A 25,666-nucleotide genomic window follows, 5' to 3' on the forward strand; every position below is an offset into this window, starting at 1 on the left:
GCAAGTTTTATTTTGTGAGTGTTTTACCACAAAACAAAACAAAACAAAACAAGGGAACACTAAGCACATCTGTCATCAAGGTTCTGTTCTTATGAGACAAGAATAAAAAAGTAAATAATAAATAAAAATAGAGTATGTCACATATTCATAGAGGCCTGGAGAAAAAGCTCTCAGGGAAAGGAGCATGCGGTGCCTTGGGCTGGGTTTTCTGGAGCTGAGAGGTTGTGGAGGTTATGTTTGAACTAAGACTCCAACGTAGGAAGAAGCAGACTCTTTGCTTGCCTAAAAGGAATCCTCTTAGGGGAGCAGTGAGTGCAGTAGCTCCGAGACTGGCAGCACAGAAGTGCAAAGGTGAGGGAGCCCGGAGGATGATGCAGGTCCCGTGGAAGACCACTGCAGACCACTGCAGCCTTCAAGGAGAGCAGACACATGCTGGGACCCTCATTTAGGAGGATCCCCATGGCTACTCAGTTCAGAATCAGCCAGACTGGGTCCGTGGGAGCAAAAAACAGATGTGGCACAGCCCTGGGGGTGGGGGGTGGTTGTCCAGGTGCGCTGGGCCAAGGATACACTGCAAGTGGGGGAATATTTCTAGATATATTCTGAAGGTCAAGCTAACAGCATGTTCTAATGGAGGAGGGGGTGGGGGATAGAGAAGAGCAAAAATGATGCCCAGTATCTCCCCTGAGCAGCTGGAAGGGCAGAGTCCTCGTATGGGGCGGACTTCAGAGAGCTGGGTTTTGAGGATGATGTTCATTCTGAGAAGCCACTTGACATCCAACTGGGGATGTCAGGGAGGGCTGAGTTTGAACGTCCAGAATCACAAGAGTAGTCACAGCTAGCTTGACGTGGTAATAGAGAAGGTTCACAAAAGGGTATGGCCTTTCCTCAAGAAATTAGTAATAGAATTGCCATATAATCTGGTAATTCCACATCTGGGTGCATATGCAAAAGAATTGAGAACAAGGGGCAGCTTGGGTGGCTAAGTGGCTTAGCACCACCTTCAGTCCAGGGCGTGACCCTGGAGACCCAGGATCGAGTCCTACGTCAGGCTCCCTGCACGGAGCCTGCTTCTCCTTCTGCCTGTGTCTCTGCCTCTCTCTCTGTGTCTCTCATGAATAAATAAAATCTTAAAAAAAAAAATTGTCAAATTCCTGAAGACAAAGCATGCAACAGTGGTTGCAGGGACTGGGAGGAGAGGGGAATGGGGAGTTGTTCTTTAATGGGTATAGTTCAAGTTTTGCAGCTTGAAGAGAGTTGTTCTTGTTTACTACATGTCAAAAATAATCTCGTACTCGTATTTTTAGAAAATACCTAAGGACACATGGCAAAGTCACAGGTGCCTGCAGCTCTGAACCCCCCAGGGACAGTACTGTGTGGCTGGGGAGGAAGTGGCACCCTGGGTGGGGACCATGTCACAAGGTGGACCAGGTTAGGCCCAACTGGCTTGTCTCCAGGTCCCCCAACACAGATGTTCACTAAGTATTTGGGGAATGAATGAATGAATGAATGAATGAATGGCTCCTGCCTTCACTACACCCAGGACTCCTTCTTTTCTTCTGCTCCAGACACTCACACAAACCTAAAGAATCCTTTAGAACCTGGAAGCTCTAGATGAAGCTGTGACCCCTCCAGATTTAGCCAGGAATGGACTAGCTCCCAGGTATAGACAATGCTGCTCAGACAATCACCTCAGTTGGAGGTCGAGGAGACTCACTGTGTCTCATGCCTCACATGTCCTCAGAAATCCCAGTCCAGGCTCTGGTGCCATAGGGAAGTGCCAAGATGGGGGCAGGACACGCGGTCAGGTGCTGGCCTCTCCTTCCTGGGGAGGGCGTCTCCTGGGTCTCTGGCCAGGAAATGTGGCAGGCTCTGTGCAGAGAGGGGGCCAGCTCTGGGGCTGCAGTTCCTCTTCTGAGAACCACCAGGACTCAGGCTCCTCCCTGGCACCTCTCCTTCACCCACAAGAAGCCCACACACCCTCCATCTCAAATATGCTGCTGCTGCCGCTGGTGCTGCCCTTGCTGTGGGCAGGTGAGTGGGCCCAGGGGAAGAGGCTGGGCAGGCAGAAGCCACTGCCTCCATTGCCTCCACTGGCTCCATTCCCTCCAGGGTTCTCTAATTCCGATTCGAGGTACTGGCTGCAAGTTCAGGAGTCCCTGACAGTGCAAGAGGGCCTATGTATCTCTGTGCCCTGCAATTTCTTCTACCCCAAGAATGGCTGGGCTGACTCTGACCCTGTTCATGGCTACTGGTTCCGGGAAGGGGCCTCTACGTCCCAGGATGCTCCAGTGGCCACAAACAACCCACATCGTAAAGTACAGGAGGGGACCCAGGACCGATTCTGCCTCCTTGGAAACCCCCTGGAATATGACTGCTCCCTGGAGATCAAAGATGCACAGAGAAGGGACTCGGGGACATACTTCTTCAGGGTGGAGAGAGGGTCTTATGTGAGATATAATTACCTACAGAACCAGCTCTCCGTGCATGTGACGGGTAAGAAATGGGGCCAAGAAAAGGACATATGCCACTTGCATGGGTCCTGAGGGCTCCTGGGGCAGGACTAGGAGGGGATCCCTGATTTCCATCCTGTCTGGGGAGGAGACAGCTGGCCTGAGGGTAGAGGCTGCTTCTAGGGGCACACTCAGGTACCATCTCCAGGATCTGTCTCTCTCCTCCTCAGCTCTGACAAAGACACCTGACATCCACATCCAAGAGCCCCTAGAATCTGGCCACCCCAAGAACATTACCTGTAGCGTGCCATGGGTCTGTAAGAGGGGAACACGCCCCACATTCTCCTGGATCGGGGTCACCCTCACCTCCCGGGGCTCCAAGAGTCGCTACGCGTCTGTGCTCACCCTCACACCAGGGCCGCAGGACCACGGCACCAACCTTACCTGTCGAGTGACCTTCCCTGGAGCTGGTGTGAGCACAGAGAGGACCATCCAGCTAAACGTGTCTTGTGAGTGCTAGGGAGGGGGAGGCAGGGCTTGAGTGGGATACTTGGGAAGAATTCTTAGAGCCACAGAATCAAGATGGAGCAAACACCCAGGCTCCATCCCCTCGCTCACGGCCACCTCATCATACTGCAGGTGGCCAATTATTTGTTTCTGTTTCAGATGCTCCACACAACCTGACCATCCTCATCTTCAGGGGAAACAGCACAGGTGGGAGAGGTCTGAGGCACAACTGACATCTCAGAGGTCAAATAAGGGAATGTTGCAAGGGTCTGACGGGATGAAGCTCCATTGCTCCTTAATCGCTCCCTGGTCCCAAATCCGCCTCACCCCACCGCCTGGCTGGACTCTCTGGGGTCACTCTGAATCCTAGCTGACCACTCACTGTCACCATGGCTGCTTTCTCTCCCCTGATCTCTCTCCTCTCATTTTCCCATCGGACCCTTTTCATGATTCTCCACTCTTCCTGTGGCCATGACATCTCTGTCCCACCAGGAGCCTTAGATACAAGTTCCTATAGCTGGGCACTGGGCCCCTGGCTGCTTTCTGCATGACGCCGTGAATAAGCCTGTGCCCTGGTGCTTCCAGTCCTGTGTCTGCCCAGGGATCCTCCCAGTCTCTGTCCATCTCTGTCCAGTCCAGATCATCCTGAGCCCCCTCTGCACCTTGGGGAGGCCTTTCCCACCTGAGCAACCTGAGTCCATATCCTGGAAGTCACTTTATTTATTTTTAAAAGATTTTATTTATTTATTCACGAGAGACACACACACACAGAAGCAGAGACACAGGCAGAGGGAGAAGCAGGCTCCATGCAGGGAGCCCATTGTGGGACTTGATCCCAGGAATCCAGGATCACGCCCGGGCCGAAGGCAGGTCTCAACCGCTGAACAACTCAGGCATCCCTGGAAGTCACTTTAGACATTTCTGTGCCCCACCCAATGCTCCCCACAACCAGCGAGTTTTGCAAACTCAACTTCAGGAAAATGTCTTAAGTGGCTCTCTTTCTCCATCCCCACGGCAGCAGCCCCACCTCGGGCCTCCACCTTCTCTTACCTGGACATGGTGAGACCACCTGCATCTGGGCCAGCTTCCTCTCTGGCCTGCCAGTCTCTGCCCCCATCCCCACCGTCCCCTGTAGCCCACCCTGGCCCAAAGGTGCCTCCACCTGCCCTAGATCTGGCCCTGTTCCTCCCCTGTCTAGACCCTCCCATGGTTCCCTGTGGCTCTCAGAGGAAAGCCTGGGAGCAACACCTGTGTGCGAGTCTCCAGGTCAGACCTATGTGTGTCCATGACCCTCTTCAGAATCATACATCAAAGGGCACCGCCTGGGATGTTCTCTGCCATGTCCAGACATGCCAGCTCTCGCTCAGGGAGCCATTCACCTGTCCTGGGCTCATTGGGCACCATTCCTTCTCCCCACCCCACCAGATGGCTCGTCACTCTTACTTGCCTTTGCTGGTAACACTTGTCTGAGAGACACTATTTTCTACACCCGTGTCTGTGGAAGGCCAGAGGGAGAGAAGGGGTCCTCAGCTGTGCCCTTCTGGCTCTCTCTGTCCCCTAGTCCCAGAGGCCCTGGGCAATGCCACCTCTCTGCGAGTTCAGAAGGGCCAGTCTCTGCGCCTGGTCTGTGATACTGACCACAAGTTCCCTGTGATGCTGAGCTGGTCCCGAGGAAGCCTGACTCTAAGCCCCTCCAAGCCCTCGGATCCCAGGGTCCTGGAGCTGCCCCGGCTGGTCCTGGGCGATGAAGGAGAATTCACCTGCCGAGCTCAGCACTTGTGGAACTCCTACCACGTCTCCCTGAACCTAGTTATGCAGGGTGAGTATGTGCGGGACACCTGCATTCTGACAGGGGGCTGTGAATGGGACTAAGGTGTGGAATTCAGGAAACTCCCTCTCAGTGAGTGGGTGGCTCAGTCGGTTAGGCGTCTGCCTTTGGCTCGGGTCATGATCTCAGGGTCCTGGAATTGAGTCTATCATTGGGCTCTGCTCAGAGGGGAGTCTGTTTCTCCCTTTGCTTCTCCCTCTGCCTCTTTCTCTGTGATTGTCTGGCTCTCACTCTCTGTCAAATAAACAAATCTTTTTTTTTTTTTTTTTAAGGAAACTCACTTTCCTCCTCCTCTCTCTCCTCCTCCTCTAGGTACCTCCAGTTCCTGTCCCCAGAACTCAGGGGAGCAGGGGGGCACCTGGCCTCTGGTCCTCACCCTGATCAGAGGGGCCCTCATGGGGGCTGGCTTCCTTTCCACCTATGGCCTCACCTGGATCTACTATACCAGGTGAGAAGTCCTTTCTCACAGCATCCCAGATTTTGGGACACCTTGGGTGGTTTCACTCTTCTTGTCCTCTCCAGAGCAAGCTACCCACAGAACTGGCCTCTTATCTCAGAACTGTGTTTCCCCTACAGGTTCAGAGGCTCCAAAGAGGGTAAGTCTGCAAGTTGTAACTGAGAATCTGTCAAACCACAGTATCCTAGACTCACCCCTGCATTGCTCTGTGGAACAAGGAAATACTAGAGGACTCGACCCCACCTCCTCTCCAGAAATAATGCCTCTTCACCTCTGATCCTTAAGATTCTTCCTGATGGTTCCACATCCATGGTGGGGAGGGTGAATGAGGACATAGACAGATTTTTTTGTTATTGTTAATTGAATTATGTATGCTCCATGTAATATTTTGCTTCTGTGTGCTTATTGTAATTTGATTTGGATAAGCCCAAAATTCAACCCCATAATATATTGTTATAAATCTCATAATATTTCTCAAAGCAGTGAATTTTAGGACTGCCTGGGTGGCTCAGTGGTTGAGCATCTGCCTTTGGCTCAGGGCATGATCCTGGAGCCCTGGGGTCGAGTCCCAAATCAGGCTCCCTGCATGGAGCCTGCTTCTTCCTCTGTCTATGTCTTTGCCTCTCTCTCTCTGTATCTCTTGTGAATAAATAAATAATCTTAAAAAAAATAGCTAAGCAGTGAATTTTAAAGAGATTTTTTAAATTAGAAAAATAAACTATTTCATATTTATCCACATATTAACCATTCAGTAGCTTTTCATTCCTTCGTATACCTTCAGGTTTCACTTTCCTTTTGCCTGAATCTATCTTTCTTGTGATTGTAGGTATGCTGGTGGCGAATTCTCTCAGCTGTTATTTATCTAGAGGAGTTTCTGTTTCCCTTAGCTTGCAAAGATATTTTTTGTGGGATAAAGAACTTTAGGGTAACATTTTCTTCCCTTTCAGTTCTTCAAATTCTTTTGTCTTTCATAGTTTCTTGTGAGAATTCTGTAGTTTTTCCTTCCTTCCTTCCTTCCTCCTTCCTTCCTTCCTTCCTTCCTTCCTTCCTTTTTTTTTCGTCTGTAGTTTGTCTTTTTCTCTACCCAGTTTTAATATTTTCTCTTTTTTCCCCTCGGTTTAAATAATTTGATTAATATATGTCTTGGTGTGTGTGCGTGTGTGTGTGTGTGTGTGTGTGTGTTGAGAAGGGACAGGGAGAAAGGAAGAAAGATATTATCCTGTTTGGCATTTGCAGAGTACCTTGAGTCTGTGGTTTTACAATTACAATCAAATTTGTAAAAGTGAAGCCAATATTTATTTAAATGTATATATATATATATTTTTTCTATTCTTCCTTTCTCTCATCTTCTCTGAGCCTCTCCTTTTACATATGTTATGTGGCCTGATGCTATCTCACAGGGCCCTGAACATCTGTTTGCCATTTTACAGACCCTTCCCCCCTCTGTCTGCTGTTCGAACAGGATCTACTGCTACATCTCCAAGTTTGCTGATCATTCTTCTACAACGTTGAATCTATTGTTTATCTCATTCAATGGAACTCTCATTGCAGATAATATATTTTCTTCTTTAAAAATTACATTTCTTGGGGGCACCTGAGTGGCTCAGTCATTTGGTATCCATCTCTTGATTTGGGCTCAGGTCATGATCTCAGGGTCATGAGATCCAGCCCTGCACTGGGCTCTGTCCTTAGCAGAGTCTGCTTGAGATTTTCTCTTCCTTTCCCTCCACCCTCCCCCTGCTCTTTCACACACACATGTATGTGCTTTCCTCTCTCAAATAAATAAATAAACTCTTTTTAAAAAGTCACATTTCCAGGACACCTGGGTGGCTCAGTGGTTGAGTGTCTGCCTTTGGCTCAGGTCATGATCCAGGGGTCCTGGGATTGAGTCCTGCATTGGGCTCCCCTCAGGGAGCCTGCTTCTTCTTCCGCCTATGTCTCTGCCTCTCTCTCTCTGTGTGTCTCTCATGAATAAACAAATAAAAATCTTTTTAAAGATTTTTTTTTATGTGGCTGACTGCTTGGTTTTGTTTTATTCCTTTATTTATTTATTTATTTATTTATTTATTTATTTACTTATTTTTAAAGATTTTATTTTTTTATTCATGAGAGACAGAGAGAGAGAGAGAGGCGGAGACACAGGCAGAAGTAGAAGCAGGCTCCATGCAGGGAGCACGATGTGGGACTTGATCCCGGGTCTCCAGGATCACGCCCTGGACCAAAGGTGGCCTAAACTGCTGAGCCACCCCGGCTGCCCTAAAAATCTTTTTAAAAAGTTACACATCCTGTTTTTAATATTACACTTCTTTGCTCATTATATAATGGTAATTTTTTCCTTTACATCCTTCAATATTTCCGGCACATACTTGTAATAACTCTTTTAATGTCTTTGTCTCCTAGTTCTGCCCTCTGTGTCATGTCTGACTCTGATTCCACTGGAGGACTTTTCTCTTGTTGAGTGTGTTTCTCATGTGTTCATATTTCTTTCTGTGTCTAGTAATTTTTGTTGAATACTGGAAATTATCAATTTTATGTGGCTGCTTGGTTTTGTTGTATTCCTTTATTTATTTGTTTATTTTTAAAGATTTTATTTATTTATTCATGAGAGACACACACAGAGAGAGGCAGAGACACAGGCAGAGGGAGAAGCAGGCTCCATGCAGGGAGCCCGACGCGGGACTGATCCCGAGATTCCAGGATCACGCCCTGGGCCAAAGGCAGGCGCCAAACCGTTGAGCCACCCAGGGATCCCCTGTTATATTCCTTTAAAAACACTGGTCATTTTTTTAAAAGCAGTTTAGTTACTTGCATGTGGGACCAATTTTTAAAAATATTTATTTATTTGACAGAGAGAGAATGAAAAAGCACAAGCAGGAGGAGGGGCAGAGGGAGAGGGAGAACAGGCTCCCTGCTGAGCAGAGAGACCCATGTAGGGCTCAATTCTAGGACCCTGGGATCATGACCTGAGCTGAAGGCAGGTGCTTAACTGACTGAGTCACCCAGGCACCTCTGGGCCATATTCCTAAGATTCTTTAATTTTCAGCTCCTCCTAAGACAGGTCTAGTGTTTGACTAATTTTCTTTCACTTGAATGCCATGGCCCTTTTGGTGATTTTACTGAATGCCCCATGGATTCAAGAAGGTATTTTCACTCTGGCTGGAGGGAATATACACAAGACCAAGCCCTTTGTGAGCACTGGGAATCTCCCATCTAATAACTCTCCAGTAATTATTCTCCCCTTAGAAATTACTCAGGGCACCTGGGTGGCTCAGTGGTTGAGCAACTGCCTTTGGTTCAGGTCGTGATCCCAGGGTCCTGGGATCAGAGTCCCACTTCAGGCTCCCTTCAGGGAGCCCACTTCTCCCTCTGCCTGTGTCTCTGCCTCTCTCTGTGTGCCTCTCGTGAATAAATAAATAGAATCTTTAAAATATATATATTCTCATTTGGCCTCATTGGGTTTTACCCTGTGCACATGCAGATTGTTATTTTGCCAACCACTCAAGGACCTTTCTTGGAGACCTTGAACCCTTTCTTCACAATACTCTCTATTGTCTGAAACTCTGACCTACATATGTTAGCTATGTCAGTCTCCTTATCCCTCAAGTCTGTCTCTTCAACCCAGTGAAGTTTCAGTCCCCTTCTCTTTTTTAAAGATTTTATTATTTATTCATGAGAGACAGAGAGACAGAGACACACAGGCAGAGGGAGAAACAGGCTCCATGCAGGGAGCCTGATGTGGGACTTGATCCCGGGACTCCAGGATCACGCCCTGGGCTGAAGGCAGGTGCGAAACTGCTAAGCCACCCAGGGATCCCCATTTTCAGTCCGTTTTATTATGACCTCATCCCCTTCTCACTCTGCTAGTTGCAAACAACTGCCTCACAAAAAACCTGGTGATTTTATGGTTCACCTCATTTTTGTCTTTCTCTCAAGGATCACAGTTCTTCCCTGCCTGTGCTTCACGTATGAAAACAGAGGCTTCTTATATTTTGTTTGGCATTCCAGTTTTTTACAGGAGTAGAATTCTGGACCCTATACTCCCTTATGCTAAGAAGCAGAAGTCCCCAGCAGATCTTTTTTTTCTTCTTAAGATTTTATCCATCCATTCATGACAGACACACAGAGAGAGGCAGAGACAGGCTGAGGGAGAAGCAGACTCCCTGAAAGGAGCCCGATGTGGGACTAGATCCCGGATCCCGGGATCACGCCCTTAGCCAAAGGCAGACACTCAACCACTGAGCCACCCAGGTGTCCCCCCAGCAGACTTTTAATAACTGCTTTATGGAGGTATAGCTGATACAGTGTAAAATTAATTCATTGTAAATGTACAGTTCAATGATTCTTGGGTAAATTTATAGTTATATAGTCATTGTCACACATTTTCATTAGCCTAAAGAGGACCCTTATGCCCATTTGCAATAAATACCTCTCCCTCACAGCTCCAGGAAATCATCGATCTGCTTTCAATCTCTAATGAACTGATGAACTGTTTTTATAAATATACATATACATGGAATCACATAATATAAAGTCTATTGTGTCTGCTATCTTTCACTAAGTATTACATTTCTGAGGTTCAACCACGTTAGAGCACACACTAATAGCTAATGACATTTTGTTCTCAATATTATTACACTGTGTGAGTATATACCACATTTCATTTATGTGTTCACCAGTTAATGGACATTTCAATCATTCCCAGTTTTGGCTTTTAAGAATAATGTTGCTGGTTCCACTTCCATCCCTATTCCAGTTCAGGATAATGGAAACTCTATTCCAGGTAGGTAGAGCAAGAACACAAGGCTTCCTCTCCTCCAAGTCCCAAGTCGAGAATTATGGTACCTTCCCAGGAAAGGGCAGGCTGCCAGTACTTTTCATTCCCTGCCAGCTGTGTGTTAAAGGGACTAAATATCAGGTGAATATAGCTGAGAAGGTAGGGGCTCTCTTCCTCAAGCTGCTCCTTATCCACATGGCCAAGACTCTAGCTCTGAACACTGGCATTGATAGGAAAGGGCATGATGGGCAGTATTTTCTAGAGTCAGAAATGTTCAATTACCTTGGTAAGGGTTTTAGTTAGATGAATATATGCCAGCTTACCAAGTGATGTCTCAGCTCCAATAGGTATCTGTCTTAGTCAGTTCAGGCTGCTTTAAAAGAGCACTACAGACTGGATAGTTTACAGACATCAGAAATTTATTTCTCACAGTTTTGAAGGCTGAGAAATCCAAGATCAATGTACCAACATATCTGGCACCTGGTGAGAGTGCATGTCCTGGTTCACAGGGACAAGGGTACTTTCTGCAGTCTCTTTTGTAAGGGCACAAATCTCATTCAGGAAATGATCCTCACAACCAAATCATCTCCCAGGTGTCCCCTCTCCGAATACCAACGCACTGGGGAATAGGGCTTCATCATATGAATGTTGGGAGGAATACAACATTCAGTCCATAACAAAGGTTAAAGCTGTAATTGATAAATATTCTGCAGTCATTCATGTTATCCTGGACTGGGGTGGGGATGGAGGCTATGTTGTCATTTTGTGGCTTAGACAATGTGTCTGTGTTAAGGCATGAGTATGGAGTAGTCTTATCCTTATCTTATTCTACTCCAGTCACAAAGTGGGTTTGTCTGGTGTGAAATCCTGTGAAATCATTTATATTTAATAGGAGAACACCAGGGCCTGCCTGTCAATGCCAGCAGGGGCTGCTTTACACTTTATTAAAGGGAAAAAAATTAAAGTATTGGAGTAAAGAGATAGTAAGCTGGGGAAGTAAACAGGAACCAGATCACAGAGAGCCTTAGGTCTTCACGTAAAGAGTTGGTATTTCACTTTGGAAAATAGGTAGTTGGAGATCCGTGGGTGGCTCAGTGGTTTTGCACCTGCCTTTGGCCCAGGGCGTGATCCTGGAGTCCTGGGATCGAGTCCCACATCAGGCTCCCTGCATAGAGCTTGCTTCTCTCTCTGCCTGTGTCTCTGCCTCTCTCTCTCTCTCTCTCTCTCTCTCTCTCTCTGTGTGTCTCTCATGAATAAATAAATAAAATATTTTTTAAAAAAAGAAAAAGAAAAGAAAATAGATAGTTCACACGGACTGTCAAAACACATGCCAGTGAATAGCAATTACATCTGAAAACAAAGCACTGAACTTACAAAATTTTTCCTTATACTAGAAATTAGCAAATCCAAATTTATCCTGTAGTAGTATTTCTCTCACCTTCTTGCTTTTTAATATGCTATCTCCACTTGAAGAGAAAAGGGTGAAGGTCCAGCTGAGAACACAACCCCAACCTAGACAATTCGAGGATGGGACCTGATAACACCACATGCTATATACTGTGTCCCCCCCCCCAATCTGTATGTTGAAATTTACCGGACCCCGCATGTGATGGTAGTAGGAGGTGGTGCCTTGGAGAGGTGATTAGGCCGTGAAGCTGGAGGTCTCCTGAATGGGACTTAGTGCCCTTGTAAAAGAGGCCCCAGAGACTCCCTGGACCCTCCTATCACCCTGTGAGGGCAAGGCAGTCTAGAAAGTTGTCCTCTGTGAGTCAGGAAGTGGGCTCTTCCAACATACAGAATCAGCCAGCTCCTTGATCTTGGACTTGCGCCACCCAAGACTGTGAGAAGTGAATGTTCCCTGCTTAAGCCACCCAGTCTGTGATATCTCTGTTATAGCCCAGATGAAGCCATCACAGGAACATGTTTTCCCCCCTGGCTGTCACATGGTGAGTGTGCCTGGGCAGGACTCCATTTGAGAATGATGTGTGAGCATGGGACGGTACTGAAGTGTTTCATTTGTTTATTTTTAAATATTTTATGTATTTATCTGAGAGAGAGAGAGAGAGAGAGAGAGAGAGAGAGAATGGGAGAGAGAGAATGAGGAGGGAGGGCTGCAGAGGAAGAGGGAGAAGCAGGCTCCCCGCTGAGCATGGAGCCAACTTGGGGCTCGATCTCAGGACCCCAGGATCATATACTTAACTAAGCCACCCAGGCGCGCCAGGCGCGCCTACTTTAGTGTTTTAAATTTGGGGAGGGTGGGTTTGCAGTGAGGGAAGGAGAGTGGTCACGGTGACTTCTTTAATTGCTCCCCCCCCCCCCCCCCCCCCCCCCCCCGCAGAGACTCGGTCTATTGAGATGCAGTGAAAGAACAGTCATAATTTGCAGGTGCAATGAGAATCAACGTAGCCTCTTGGGAAGAGCCGCGTTTGCAAATATATGCAGCACCAGGGAAATAGTCCCCGTGGAGCTGCGGCTTCTCCAGCACCACCACCAGCAGCACCCGCCCCGGTGCCGGGGGCTCCGCGGGGGTCCTCAGCACTTCGGAGGTGGCGCGCCTCCTGGCGGCGGCGCCCTGAACTGCGGTGGAGGCGGCGAGGCACCCGGGACAGGTCCTTTGCGGACAGATGACAGGAAGAGGACGGTGCGTGTGTGTGTGTAAGGGCTGGGGAGGATAAGGTGCCCCTTTCCCCTACTAGAGTCTCCTCGGCACTCAGGGCCTCAACTGCAGCCAGTCCCCGACTCTTCATCCTTAACTGCGACCCTTTCCTACATCCCCTCGATGCTTCGCTCCAGTCTCAGGCCCACACCCCTGCTTCCTCCCCAGGCCCAGTTCGGAGCTAACTACCTCTCTCTTCCCTCTCAACTTCTCCCGCCCCATACCCGCCCGCCACCTCTGTCTCACTTCCTCTCAAAGTCTATCTTAGCGCCTCCGTTGTGCATCAGGGGTAGATGGAGCAGATGCAACATTTGTCAATGAGACGAGAGGGAAGGCCTGCAGAGCTGCGTAGTTTTTTGTCTTTTTTTTTTTTAAGATTTAATTTATTTATTCATGACAGATACACAAAGAGAGGCAGAGACAAAGGCAGAGGGAGAAGCAGACTCCCTGAGGGGAGCCCTATGCGAGACTCGATCCCAGGACCTGGGAATCCCGACCTGAGCCCCGAAGGTAGAGGCTCAACCACGGAACCACCCAGGCGCCCCTGTTCGTTTGTCTTAAAGGAATATGTTCAGAGAGAATCTGAACACTCCTGGGCAGAGAAGAGAGATGTTAGGATGAAGGAAAAAGATTTCTGGGGGCCTTGGGTAGCCACCTGGCTCTTGTCTGGGCAAGCCTGGGAGAGGGGTGGAGGTGGTTTGGTCACTTAGAGGAAGGGCCCAAGAAGCCACAGGAAATTCAGAAGGCTGTGGGGGATGGGAAACGTGGACTGAAAACTGAATCCAGAGGGGTAGGAGGGGCAGCCCCCCCCCAACAGCATTCTGGACAACTCCTAGGGTCATCCCCCCTCCAGTCCCCAGGTGTGAACAGACTTGCTGTGGGTGAGAAACACAGTGGGGATCCCTGACAGAATGCGGAAGCAAAGCAAAAGAGGGTTCAAAGTGAGCTTGGGGAGGTCATGGTGAGATAGGGTGAGCAGTTTGGGTGTTCTCATGAATATAGCAAGACACCATTGAAACGTTTAAGTAAGAGAGGGACCTGGATGGATTTATATTTGAAAAATAATAACTCTGTTGTGTTGAGAAGCCACCATTGAGGGGGCAGAGTGGGAGCAGCGAGAATAATCAATCACTGCTGTCACACGGAGGAGTGAAGGTGGTGGCTGGGATGCGGGCAGTCATTCTCCATCAAGGGGTAGGTTGCCATCGGGGGATAGGCGGCGATGTCCGGAGACATTTTTAGTTGTCCCAGTCCCAGCTAGAGTGGACGGGGTGCCACTGGCATCTGAGGGGTGAGGCCAGGGCTCTTGTTGGACATCCTGCCACGGTCCCTATCCCTCCCCTCCCAGAACCATTGGACTCAAAATGTCAATAGTGCTAACTAAGACCGATACATCTTGCAGGAGGTAACGAATGGTAGTGGGGGTGGGGGTAAATGGATAGACTTTTTTTAATACCTAAGAAGTTGAGCTAATGGGTCTTGTGGGTAGTTGTGTATGGAGTGAGGTAAAGGAAGCAGTCAGGACTTGGTGACACATAAAAATATTTAGATAGCCGGAAAGGTTTGTGGTGAGAAATAGGGCTGCACGAAGCATGTTAAGTTTGAGATGCACGTTACAGATTTCTGAGCAGGTGTCTAATACACTCATCAGACTGTTTGTTGTTGCTGTGCTTTGGGATTATCTATTTTGGTTTGCTTTAAAACATTTTTTTAATTTAAATTCAATTTGCCAACATATAACACCCAGTGTTCATCTCATCACATGCCTTCCTTAGTGTCCATCACCCAGTTACCTTATCCCCCCACCCACCTCCCCTTCTGCAACCTTTTGTTTCCCAGAGTTAGGAGTCTCTTATGGTTTGTCTTCCTTTCTAATTTTTCCCCACTCAATTTACTACCCTTTCCTTATGGTCCCTTTCACTATTTTTTACAGTCCATATATGAGTGAATATTTTAGTTTGCTTTTAACTTCATTTTGAAAAAACTATAGACTCATAGGAGGTTGCAAAGAAATGTACAGGAACATCCCAAGGATTCAAACCTTCTCCCCCTGCCATATTATCATCTTCTACAACTAAGGACAATATGAAAATCAAGGATTTGGGCACCTGGGTAGCTCAGTGGCTGAGCGGCTGCCTTTGGCTCAGGTTGTGATCCAGGGGTCCTGAGATGGAGTCCTACATCAGGCTCCCATCAAGGAGGCTGCTTCTCCCTCTGCCTATGTCTCTGCCTCTCTCTCTGTCTCTCATGAATAAAGAAATAGAATCTGAAAGAAAGAAAGAAAGAAAGAAAGAAAGAAAGAAAGAAAGAAAGAAAGAAAGAAAGAAAGAAAGAAAGAAAAAAGAAAATCAGGGAATTGTCAGTAGCACAATCAGAATAAGCCCATATGAGGACTGGGGCATCCTTCCCTCCCTCTCCCTCTTCTCTGTGGGAGGCCCTTCCTCTCTGAGCTTGCGTTGTAACCCCTGGACAGGAGGCTCCCTGGGAGAAGGGATCCTGGGTCTCCCCTGATAAAGCCCAGGTTGGGGAGCAGGGACCTGGATCAGAGCGCCAAAGATGGATATTATGGACTGACTGAATTGTGCCCCCTGCCCTGGTCATATGTTAAAGTCTTTTTCTTTTTTAAGATTTTATTTATTTAAATCATGAGAGTCACAGAGAGTGAGGCAGAGACATAGGCAGAGGGAGAAGCAGGCTCCATGCAGGGAGCCCGATGTGGGATTCAATTCTATGATTCTGGGATCACACCCCAAGCCAAAGACGGATACTCAACCACTGAGCCACCCAGGAGTCCCCATATGTTAAACTCTTAACCTCAGGATCTATGATTGTTACTATATTTGGAAATAGGACCTTTAAAGGGGTAATTCTGTTAAAATGAGATCATAGAGCAAGCTCAAATACAGTAGGACTGGTGTCCTCCTAAGAAGACATCAGAGGGGGCCTCTGGGTGGCTCAGTCAGCTTTTTGTCCAACTCTTGATCTCAGCTCAGGTCTTGATCTCAGGGTCATGAGTTCAAACCCTGCATTAGGCTCCACACTGGGCGTTAGCCCACTTGAAGAAGGAGAAGGAGAAGTAGAAGATCAGGACACAGACATACACAGAGGGGCCACCCCATGAAGACACAGCAAGAGGATGGTGTCTATACCCCCAAGGTGAGAGGCTTGAGAAGAAACCAACCATGCTGACACTTTGATCTTGGGCTCCCAGCCTTCAGAAGGATTAAGGATAATTTTTCTGTTGTTTAAGCCATTTAGTCTGTGGTGCTTTGTTATAGCCACCTGAGCGCATGAGTACAGTGAACATGAGAGCAAGGACAGAGGCAGCCACATGTCACCTCCTCCAGGAGACCTCTCCTGGCTTCTGCATGAACATCTGTCCCAGCATCGGCAGGGATGAGGGGGTAGGGGGAGTGGTTATGAGCACTTCAGTGCTTTTCTGTTTCTCAGAAGAAGCTTCATTTACCAAACTGGATCCCCTTGAGGTCAGACACTGTGTCTGATTTGTCTGTGTCCCCAGTGTGCAGCATGATACCCGCCACCCCCAGGTTCAGTGGTTGGAACCCTTGTCTCTATGTGGCCAAGGTCATCTCAAGGGGAAGGGCTGGGTGAGGAGGACATCTGGGAGTTTATCCCACTTGCTCCATATCCTCCTTACCTGTGAGAGCAGGTGTTCTTTTCAGAACGAGTATTACAAGTAAGTGCATCCAATCTTAGGGCAGAAGAAGGGGAGCCTGAGAGGAGGACTGAGGTCTTGGGGGTGGGAGCCTCTGGTGGACCAGGGGATCAGTGAGCCCACCAGCCAGGATGGAGGGATGGGACAGAGACCAGCCTAGGGTTACCAGATTTAGCAAACAAAAACACAAGGCATCTAGTTAAATTTGAATTTCAGATATGAACAACAAATAATTTTATTTTTTAAAGCTATATTTAAAAATAATAAAGCTATATTTATTTATTTGAGAGAGAGTGTGCAGGAACAGGGAGGGGAAAAAAGCAGAGTGGGAGAGAGAGGGGAAGCAGGCTCCCTACTCAGTGGGGAGCCTGCCTTCCTTGGGGCTCCATCCCAGGACCCAGGGACCATGACCTGAGCTGAAAGCAAGAGTCAGGTGCTTAACCAACTGAACCACCCAGGTGCCCCACAACGAATAATTTTAATACAAGAATGTCCCATTGCAATATTTGGGACATATTTCGTTAAAAAAATTCATTGTTAAAAAAAAAGAAAGAAAAAGAAAAAAATTCATTGTTTAATTGAAAGTCAACTTCAGGGGCGCTTGAGTGGCTCCATCGGTTTAGTGTCTGCCTTAGGCTCAGGTCATGATCCCAGCATCCTGGAATCGAGTCCCACATCAGGTTCCTTGCTCAACGAGAGAGTCTGCTTCTCCCTCTCCCTCTGCCCTTTCCCCTTTCTCATTCTCGAGTCCTCTCTCTCTCTCTCTCTCTTATGCTCTCTCTCGAATAAATAAAACCTTTTAAAAAATAGAGAAAGTCAACTTTATTATTTTTTTTAAAGATTTTACTTACTTATTCATGAGAGACAGAAAGAGCCAGAGACACAGGCAGAGGGAGAAGCAGGCTCCTAGCAGGGAGCCAGATGTGGAACTCGATCCCAGGACTCCAGGATCATGACCTGAGCTGAAGACAGTCTCCCCACCACTGAGCCACCCAGGTGTCCCAGGAAAGTTAACTTTAACTGGACATTCTAAATTTCAAGACCAGCCCTTCCTCCACCCCCAGAATCCATCTCTGCACCAACCACCATCCCCAGAGGCACCTCTCTCTGAAGAAGGGTTCACTGTGCACTTTCACTTCTGCTTCCTCAGTGACCCAGGGCCAGCCCAGTGGGAGAGCCCCTATCTTCCACCTGCCCAGACCCCATGGCCTCACATGCCCTCCAGGCTCTCCCCCAGAGCTGGCTCCCCGAAGGACCAGCTCTGCAATCCTCAGCACCAGGTAGGCCTCTGAGGGAAAGACCCAGTCCTAGTGGATGAGGTGGGGTGGGGAGTGGAGAGGACAGGGACTGCCACGTGGGGCCCAGTATCAGGAGCAGTTTACACATCACGGGAAGCTCAGCTTCCTCTGTCTTCTCTGCGCGGTGCTTCCTCTTCTGCCCTGCCCATTGCAGTCACAGCGTCTGGGGAATGAGCCAGTCTGAGGGCAGGTCCAAGGACCTCCTAGTGCAAAGATGCTCCTGCCGCTACTCTTGGCCCTACTGTGGGGCGGTGAGTGGGTCCACGGCCAGCAGGGGCCTGGATGGGTGGGGGTGGGGTGGGAGATCCCAGGCAGGGTGGGTGGGGTGGTCTGGGCTGGGGGTGTAGCTTGAATCTCTGTCTCCTTCAGGGTCTCAGGCTCAGGACCCAAGATTCTCACTGCAAGTGCAGAAGGTCGTGAAGGTGCAAGAGGGCCTGTGTGTGCATGTGCCCTGTACCCTCTCCTACCCCCAGATAGGCTGGAGGGATGATACCCCAGCTTTCGGCTACTGGTTCACAGCTGGGTCGGACTCGGCCATCGGAAGGCCGGTGGCCACAAACGACCAGTATCGAGAGGTGCAAACTGTGCCCCCGGATCGATTCCAGCTTATTGGCGATCCCAAGAGTCAGAGTTGTTCCTTGCTCATCAGAGAGGCCCAGGTGGAGGACACAGCCATGTACTTCTTTCGGGTGGAAAGAGGCAGACACGTGCAATACAATTTTGTGAGAAACCAGTTCTCTCTGCAAGTGACAGGTATAGAACTGGCTCCAGCTGGGCAATGGGGTGGGGTCTCTCCTCCTCCCTGCCTTCCCCCGCCACCACTCCCCACACTGGGAAAGGGGAGTCTGTGGGGGAACAGACCAGGGGTCACCCCTTCCAGGGCTAGGATCCTGCCCTCTCTCTGTCTCAGCCCTGACGCAGAAGCCAGAGGTCTTCGTCCCAGAGGTCCTGGAGTCGGGGCGCCAGGTGACCCTCATCTGCGTGTTTAACTGGGCCTTTGAGGAATGTCCAGCCCCTACTTTCTCCTGGATGGGGGCCGCCGTCTCCGACCAAAGGAGCAGACCAACATCCTCCTACTTCTCCATGCTTATTCTCACCCCGAGGCCCCAGGACCATGGCACCCACCTCACCTGCCGTGTAGAGTTCGCCCGGAAGGGCGTGAGCACAGAGAAAACCGTTCAACTTAATGTTGCCTGTGAGTCTGGTGGCGGGGCATCAGGGTGCGCAGGCAGGAACGGAGAGGATGTGCAAGTGGAGGGATGTGTCTGGCGGTGGGTCCCGAGAGGCCAGTGTTGAGCCCCACCATGCTGCCTCTGCCCTGGAGGGGCTTGGGGATGCAGTCTGCTCCGTGTCCACAAGCATCTTTGGCACTTGTCCGTGGCTTGTGTCCCGCGGATAGTCATACTTTCTTTTCCCGGAGGGTGCTCTCTCTTACTGTGAGGAACTCCTCGTCCCTCCCCAGAGCCAGATCTCAATCTTGTTGCAGATGCTCCCAAAAACCTGGTGATCAGTATTTCCCGTGACAACACGTCAGGTACCTCGGGCCTGGGAGGGAGGGGCTGGTCCTCCTGGCGCCCGGAGGACGAGGGAGGGAGGGAGGGAGGGAAGGGAGGCGGTGCTCCTCCCTGCAGACTTCCTCTAGCTGCTTCTGTCTCTACAGCCCTGGAACCCCAGGGCAACAGCCCACATCTAGAGGTTGAGAAAGGCCAGTTCCTGAGACTGCTCTGTGCTGTGGACAGCCAGCCCCCGGCCACACTGAGCTGGGCCTTGGAGGACAGAATCCTCTCTTGGTCCCACCATCGGGGCCCTGGAACCCTCGAGCAGCACCAGCTGGTGCTGCACGGGGTAAAGCCTGGGGATTCGGGCTGCTACACCTGCCGGGCGGAGAACAGGCTTGGTTCCCAGAGCCGCACCCTGGACCTCTCTGTGCAGTGTGAGTGCCACTGGCCGGGGGCCTGGTTTCCAGAAAGGGAGAGGGATGAGGGGGGCTGGCCAGGGCTGGGGGCAAGGTCCCAGAGCTCTAAAGGCACTCAGAACCCCAGGCCTTTGGGGACTGGCAATTCTCTGACGGCCAGCCCAGTGTTCTATAATTCAACTCCACTGAACGCTGTCTACCTGGAGACATGTCAGATCCCACAGGTGAAGGGGCTCAGTCCAAGACCCTCCCTCCTCTTCAGAGGCCAGTCACAAGCCCAGGTGGACCAACTGGCTATAGATTGGAGTTTCCCATGACTCTCTCCTTGGATTTAATTTGATAAAGTAGCTCACTGAACTCAGGAATATTTTACTTCCTAGATCACGGGTTATTATGAAAAAAAACAAAAAACAAAAACCAGCAGGTGGAAGAGATGTGTAGGGCCAGGTGTGGGGTGAGGGCCCTAAGCTTCCATGCTGCTCTCCGGGTACGCCCTCATCCCTGCACCTCCACCTGTTCACGGACCTGGAAGCTCTCCAAACCTCATACTTTTGGGTTTTTATGGAGGTTTCAATACAAAGGCAGGATTGAGCAAATGATTGGCTTGACTCCACCTCCAGCCTCCCCGACCATGGAAGTCAGGGGTGGGGTCTAAGTCCCCAAGCCTCAGGTCACAAGGTTGGTTCTCCTGGCAACCAGCAACCAACCTGAGGTGCTTTCCAAAAGTCCCCTCATTTACATAAACCCGGCTGTGGTGGATAGGGGTTTGTTATGCATATCAAGAGAGTTTTATTGGTCTCTTCCTTTAGGACATTCCTAGGGTTTTAGGAGCTCTCCCTACCAGGAACAGGACAGAGGCCAAATATATTTTATAAATTCCAAATCACAGAAACCAGTCCTTCTTACCAGTCTATTCCCTCCGGCCACTCAGGGGAGAATCTGTCAGCGGATGATTCGACCCCCGCTTCCCCTCTCTGTCCAGAGGGATGCCCCTGGCCAGTCTAGAGCCAGTACCCTGTCTCTGTTTCAGATGCCCCAGAGAACCTGAGAGTGATGGTCCTGCACAAAAATAGGACAGGTAGGAAGGGGAACAGAGAAACTCGGTACTACACAGAGGGCATTGGTATCTGGAATATTGGCATGCAAAGGGGTCCCTGTGCCCTTAGCTGACCATCTGTCCTGCCTCTTCCCTCCCCTAGTTCTGGAAAACCTCGGGAATGGCACATCTCTCCCAGTCCTGGAGGGCCAAAGCTTGCATCTGCTCTGTGTCACCCACAGCAACCCCCCAGCCCGGCTGAGCTGGGCCCTGGGGGGACAGACTCTGAACCCTTCGCAGCCTGCAGACCCTGGGATCCTGGAGCTGCCTCAGATACAAATGGAGCATGAAGGAGAACTCACCTGCCGAGCTCAGAACTCGCTGGGCTCCCAGCACGTCTCCCTGCACCTCTCTGTGGTCTGTGAGTGTGGGGACCCCTGGGGGCAGGATGCCCAGGGCCTGGGGAGCAGGGGCACCGCTGACCCCTTCTCCTCCATCCCTCAGACCCCCCGCAGCCGCTCAGTCCCTCCTGCTCCTGGGAGGGCGAGGCGCTGCAGTGCACCTGCTCTTCCCTCGCCCGCCCGGCCCCCACCCTGCGCTGGCGGCTGGGGGAGGGGCTGCTGTCGCGGAACCACAGCAATGCCTCCTTGACCGTCACCTCCAGCGCTGAGGGGCCCTGGGCCAACAGCTCCCTGAGCCTCCGTGGGCCGCTGGGCTCTGGCCTCAGACTCAGCTGCGAGGCCTGGAATATGCACGGGACTCAGAGCGCCTCCGTCCTGCTGCTGCCAGGTTAGGGGACCAACTGGGTGCCCCCCCGAGGTGGACACTGAGTGGGACCGGAGCCAGAGTCCTGTGGTTGAAGCAGGAGCTGGCAGAGGACAAGCAACTCCTGTGGCTGGGGATACGAAGGGAAATCCAAATGGGAAGGCCTGTCACCTGGTCCTGGGGTGCAGCAGGGTCTCCATGACTTGGACATGAGGGGTTGCAGATAAAACCTCTGGAAAGGGAGCTGAAAGCCTGAGTGCCCAAGGGCAGGTGGGTGTGAGGCCCCACGTTCATGGGACAGGCTCAGAGATGGCTGTTTCCTTGTGCAGATAAGGGGCTCGTCTCAAAAGCATTCTCCAACGGAACATTTCTGGGAACTGGCATCATGACATTTCTTTTCCTCTGCCTCCTCCTGGTCATGTGAGTTAGGAGCCAGAGCAATGGCATGTGGGATCTGGGGCTGGGGACAGGGGAGGTGTTGGGGTGTACTTGCAGGTGGGTTGTTTCCCTGGCAGGAAAATTCTGAGGAAGAAACAGACCCAGGCAGGGACTCCGGACCAGGCAGGGATCCCTCCAAGGCCCAGGGCCACACGGAGAAGTACGATCCTGGATTACATCAACGTGGTCCCTAACTCTGGCCCCCTGGTGAGTGGCTCATGCTGCCTGCCTGTTCTTTTCCTGCTCAGACTTCTACCCTGGCCCCTCTCCTGTCCCAACCCAAGATGGTCCCATCCATCTTCCCAAGGGACAGCAAGGTGGAAAAGGTATGAGTGTTGGATTCAAGTCCTGATTCTGGCACCTACTATTTGTAAGACTTGGACCAAATCATTTGTATCCTCTGAGCCTCCATTTCTCCCCCTGCTTCCTTTGAGAATTGGTTTGAGACTTAGAACACATACACTTACTCAGAATGGAGCAGCTGTCCCATTATTACCACCTTGATGGTGTTACTAATTATAATTAATGATGTGATAATTATTAATATCACTGAAAAGCAGATTATATTTAGTGATTAAGATCAGGGCTCTGAAGCCAGCCTGTCTGGGTTCAATCCTGGTTTTAACGCTGTGTGTTCTTGGACAAGTCTCTTAACTTCTCTGTGTCTTAGTTTCTTGAACTATAAAATGGGGAAAATAGTAGTATTTATTACCTAGGATCATTCTTCATCTTTTTTTTCCACCTAGGATCATTCTAAGTATTCACCTTGCTTATTGTACCTGTAAAACATTTAGAATAGTGCCTGGCACCTAGTTAGGTGTTCTACAAATGCTGGATATTTTCAGGAGAGAACATTTACTGTGATGACTCTAAATTTTACATCTCTCAAGCTCACCCCTGAATCTTAGACTCACAGCCAACTGTTGAGGCAGCATCTCTGTTTGGATGTCTACTAGGGCATCTTGGACTTAGCCTGAGACAGAACTTATGACTTAGTAGGCTTCTCCTCCACTGGGACCATCTTAACAAATAGCACCATATCTGCCCCATTGCCTAAGCTGAAATTCTTGAGGTCATCTTTTGCTCTTCTCTTCTCTACCACCCCACAACCAACACATCAGCAAATCCCCTTCAGAATACACCCAAACTACCTTCCCCAACTCCTGCAGTTCCATGCACCTCCTCACTTCCTGTGTGTCCTCCCTGCTTTCACTCTTGCCCCTCGCCCCTGCACCCCCTCTTTCTCTGTGCCTGGTATTCTTTAAAAGTCCAAACAAGTACATCTAACCCCGTGGGATATTTCTCAGCGATCAAAAGGAACAAACATTTTAAAGAAGCTACCAGTTAGGGGCTCCTGGATTGAGCATCTGACTTTGGCTCAGGTCATCCCGGGGTCCTGGGATTGAGTCCTGCATCAGGCTCCCCGCAGGGAGCCTGCTTCTCCCTCTGTGTGTGTCTCTTCCTCTCTCTCTCTCTCTCTTTCTCTCTCTCTCTCTCTGTCTCTCATGAATAAATAATGAAATCTTTTTTGTAAGATTAACAAAATTTTTTTTAAAGATTTTATTTATTTATTCATGAGAGACAGAGAGAGAGAGAGAGAGAGAGAGGCAGAGACACAGGCAGAGGGAGAAGCAGGCTCTGTGCAGGGAGCCTGATATGGGACTCCATCCCAGGACTCCAGGATCCTGCCCTGGGCTGAGGGTGGCACTAAACCGCTGATCCACCCAGGCTGCCCAAATAAATAAAATCTTAAAAAAAAAAAAAAAAAAGCTACCAATTGGAAAAACTTAGAGACCAAAAAAGGGGGAAAAAAAGCCAACCTCAAATGGTCTTATATGCATCACTCCATCTTTATAACACCCTGGAAATGGTAAAATTATAGAGATGGAGGACAGATTGGTAGTTGCCAGGGTTGTTGACAGGAGGATGATGAGGACTTTAAAGGAATAGGAAGCAGGGGAACTTGATGGTGATGGAACAGTTCTCATATTGAATGGTGGCGGTGACATGGAACTGCCTGTGCCTGTTTGCTCAGGCTGGCACAGCAAAGAACCACAGAAAGGTGGCTTACACCACAGACATTACTTATTGCCTGTTCCTGCCCCAAGATGTAATCCCCAGTTCCTCAATCAGTGCCTGGCACGTGGTAAGTAGTCAAGCATTTGTGGAAGGAAGGAAGGAAGGAAGGAAGGAAGGAAGGAAGGAAGGAAGGAAGGGGAAGGAAAGGAAGAAAGGAAGAAAGAAAGAAAGATGGTTGTTTTTCCCTCAGGCTCAGAATCGGAAAGCCAAACCAAGCAGCCCTTCTCAGGCCCCTCCTCCGGGTTCCCTGGACTGTAAGAAGAACCAGAAGGAGCTACATTTTGTTTCCCACACTAGCCAAGGACCCAGATCATTCACTCAAGCCTCAGAATCAAATAACCGAGAGGAGCTCCATTATGCCACCCTCCACTTCTCAGACCCCAGGCCCCGGGAACCCCAGGAGCCCCAGGATACCTATTCAGATTACGCAGACATCAAGTTCCGTTGAGGGTCTCCAGGGTGGGAGCTGCAGGGCGGGGATCCAGGGTAAGCAGAATGGAGAGGGTGAGGAGAATGAGCAGCCAGTCTCTCTCTCTTTAAAGAAAATTAAACTATCTCTTTGTGAGGTGAGCAAGCTAACCTCAGAGGTTAAGTCCTACTAGCTTGCTACCTATTTTTGAGCATAGTGTTTTTTTACACTTTAAATGGTTGGGGGAGGGGCACCCTGCTGCCTCATTCAGAAGAGCTTGTGACTCGATCTCCCTATCCTGAATTCGATCTCCCTATCCTGAATTCGAGCCTCATGTTGAGTGCAGAGATTATTAAAATAATAATAATAGTAATAAACTTAAAGAAAATAAGTGGTTGGTGGGAATATCAAAAGAAGAAAGATATTTTGTGATACGTGCAAATGATATGAAATTCAAATTTCAGTGTCCATAAATAAAGCTTTGTTGAAGCACAGTCGTGCCCATTCTTTTATGTATGTCTATAGCCAAAGTCAGGCAGAGTGGACTCTGAAATATTTGCTGTCTGGTTGTTTCCAGGAAGAGTCTGCAGAATCTTTAAACTCGGCCACTTATTTTTACAGAAGAGGAACAGAAGCAGATGTTCAGAGTGAGCTCAAGAGCAGCCACTGCAAAAGGAGGCTAGCTGAGTGACAGGACAGGAAGTCCCCAGAGTGAGGTCTCTCTGGGCTAGAACATGGAGGGTGGGGGCAAATGCATTCTCTGACCCATCTAAGGATGAGCAAACACATGAGGGGCATGGAGGTGGAAAGACTTTCAAAATGGAATAGAAAACAAACTTCACAATGTGCTCTGAATCTCTGCTGGTGAAGAGAAAAGATGGCTCTATTTCTCAGAGAGGAACGTTACCCTTTCCTTCCTCCCTCCCCCAGAGATCTGTCCTAATTGCCTCATAGAAAGCTCTCTTGGGGGATGGTTACTCCTTGTCAGGCTGAAAACTGAGGATCCCAGCATAGATGTTGGGATCTTTGCATTTAAAAAAAGAAAGAATGTGTTTTTTTGCCAGCTCCATGCCCTGCGTGGAGCTTGAACTCATGACCCTGAGAATGAGATCTGAGCTGAGATCAAGAATCAGATGCTTCCTTTTTAAAGACTTTATTTATTTATTCATGAGAGATACACAGAGAGAGTCAGAGACATAGGTGGAGGGAGAAGCAAGCTCTCTGCAGGGACCCTGATGTGGGACTCAATCCCAGGACCCAGTGATCTTGTCCTGAGCCAAAGGCAGATTCTCAACCACTGAGCCACCTAGGTGCCCCCAAGAGTCAAATTCTTAACTGACTGAGCCATCAGGCCCCTCTCCCCCCAAAAAACGTT

The 25,666-nt window shown here is 49.4% G+C and overlaps 2 protein-coding genes across 3 annotated transcripts; both read left to right on the forward strand.

The window, feature by feature from the left end:
• Positions 1–1,994: 1,994 nt before the first annotated feature.
• Positions 1,995–16,207, forward strand: LOC121478866 (sialic acid-binding Ig-like lectin 14). The gene is made up of 11 exons (XM_041734266.1): positions 1,995–2,056; positions 2,135–2,496; positions 2,684–2,962; positions 3,120–3,167; positions 4,522–4,779; positions 5,101–5,236; positions 5,311–5,384; positions 11,916–11,965; positions 12,502–12,660; positions 15,954–16,079; positions 16,196–16,207. The coding sequence occupies exons 1-11, from the start codon at positions 1,995–1,997 to the stop codon at positions 16,205–16,207; spliced, it is 1,566 nt and encodes a 521-aa protein (XP_041590200.1).
• A 1,595-nt stretch (positions 16,208–17,802) lies between these two features.
• On the forward strand, positions 17,803–24,759 carry LOC121479761 (sialic acid-binding Ig-like lectin 10). Of its 2 annotated transcripts, XM_041735571.1 has the most exons (11): positions 17,803–17,900; positions 18,019–18,402; positions 18,560–18,844; positions 19,136–19,183; positions 19,310–19,582; positions 20,595–20,642; positions 20,764–21,021; positions 21,105–21,389; positions 21,695–21,785; positions 21,881–22,010; positions 24,073–24,759. In XM_041735571.1, exons 1-11 carry the CDS (start codon positions 17,864–17,866, stop codon positions 24,328–24,330), a joined length of 2,097 nt encoding a protein of 698 aa, XP_041591505.1. In that variant the 5' UTR covers positions 17,803–17,863; the 3' UTR covers positions 24,331–24,759. The 2 variants fall into 2 exon arrangements, with proteins under 2 accessions (XP_041591505.1, XP_041591511.1); XM_041735577.1 differs by lacking the exon at positions 20,595–20,642.
• Positions 24,760–25,666: the final 907 nt, after the last annotated feature.

Source organism: Vulpes lagopus, chromosome 2 (genome assembly GCF_018345385.1).
Source record: "Vulpes lagopus strain Blue_001 chromosome 2, ASM1834538v1, whole genome shotgun sequence".
In the NCBI taxonomy this organism is placed as follows: domain Eukaryota; kingdom Metazoa; phylum Chordata; class Mammalia; order Carnivora; family Canidae; genus Vulpes; species Vulpes lagopus.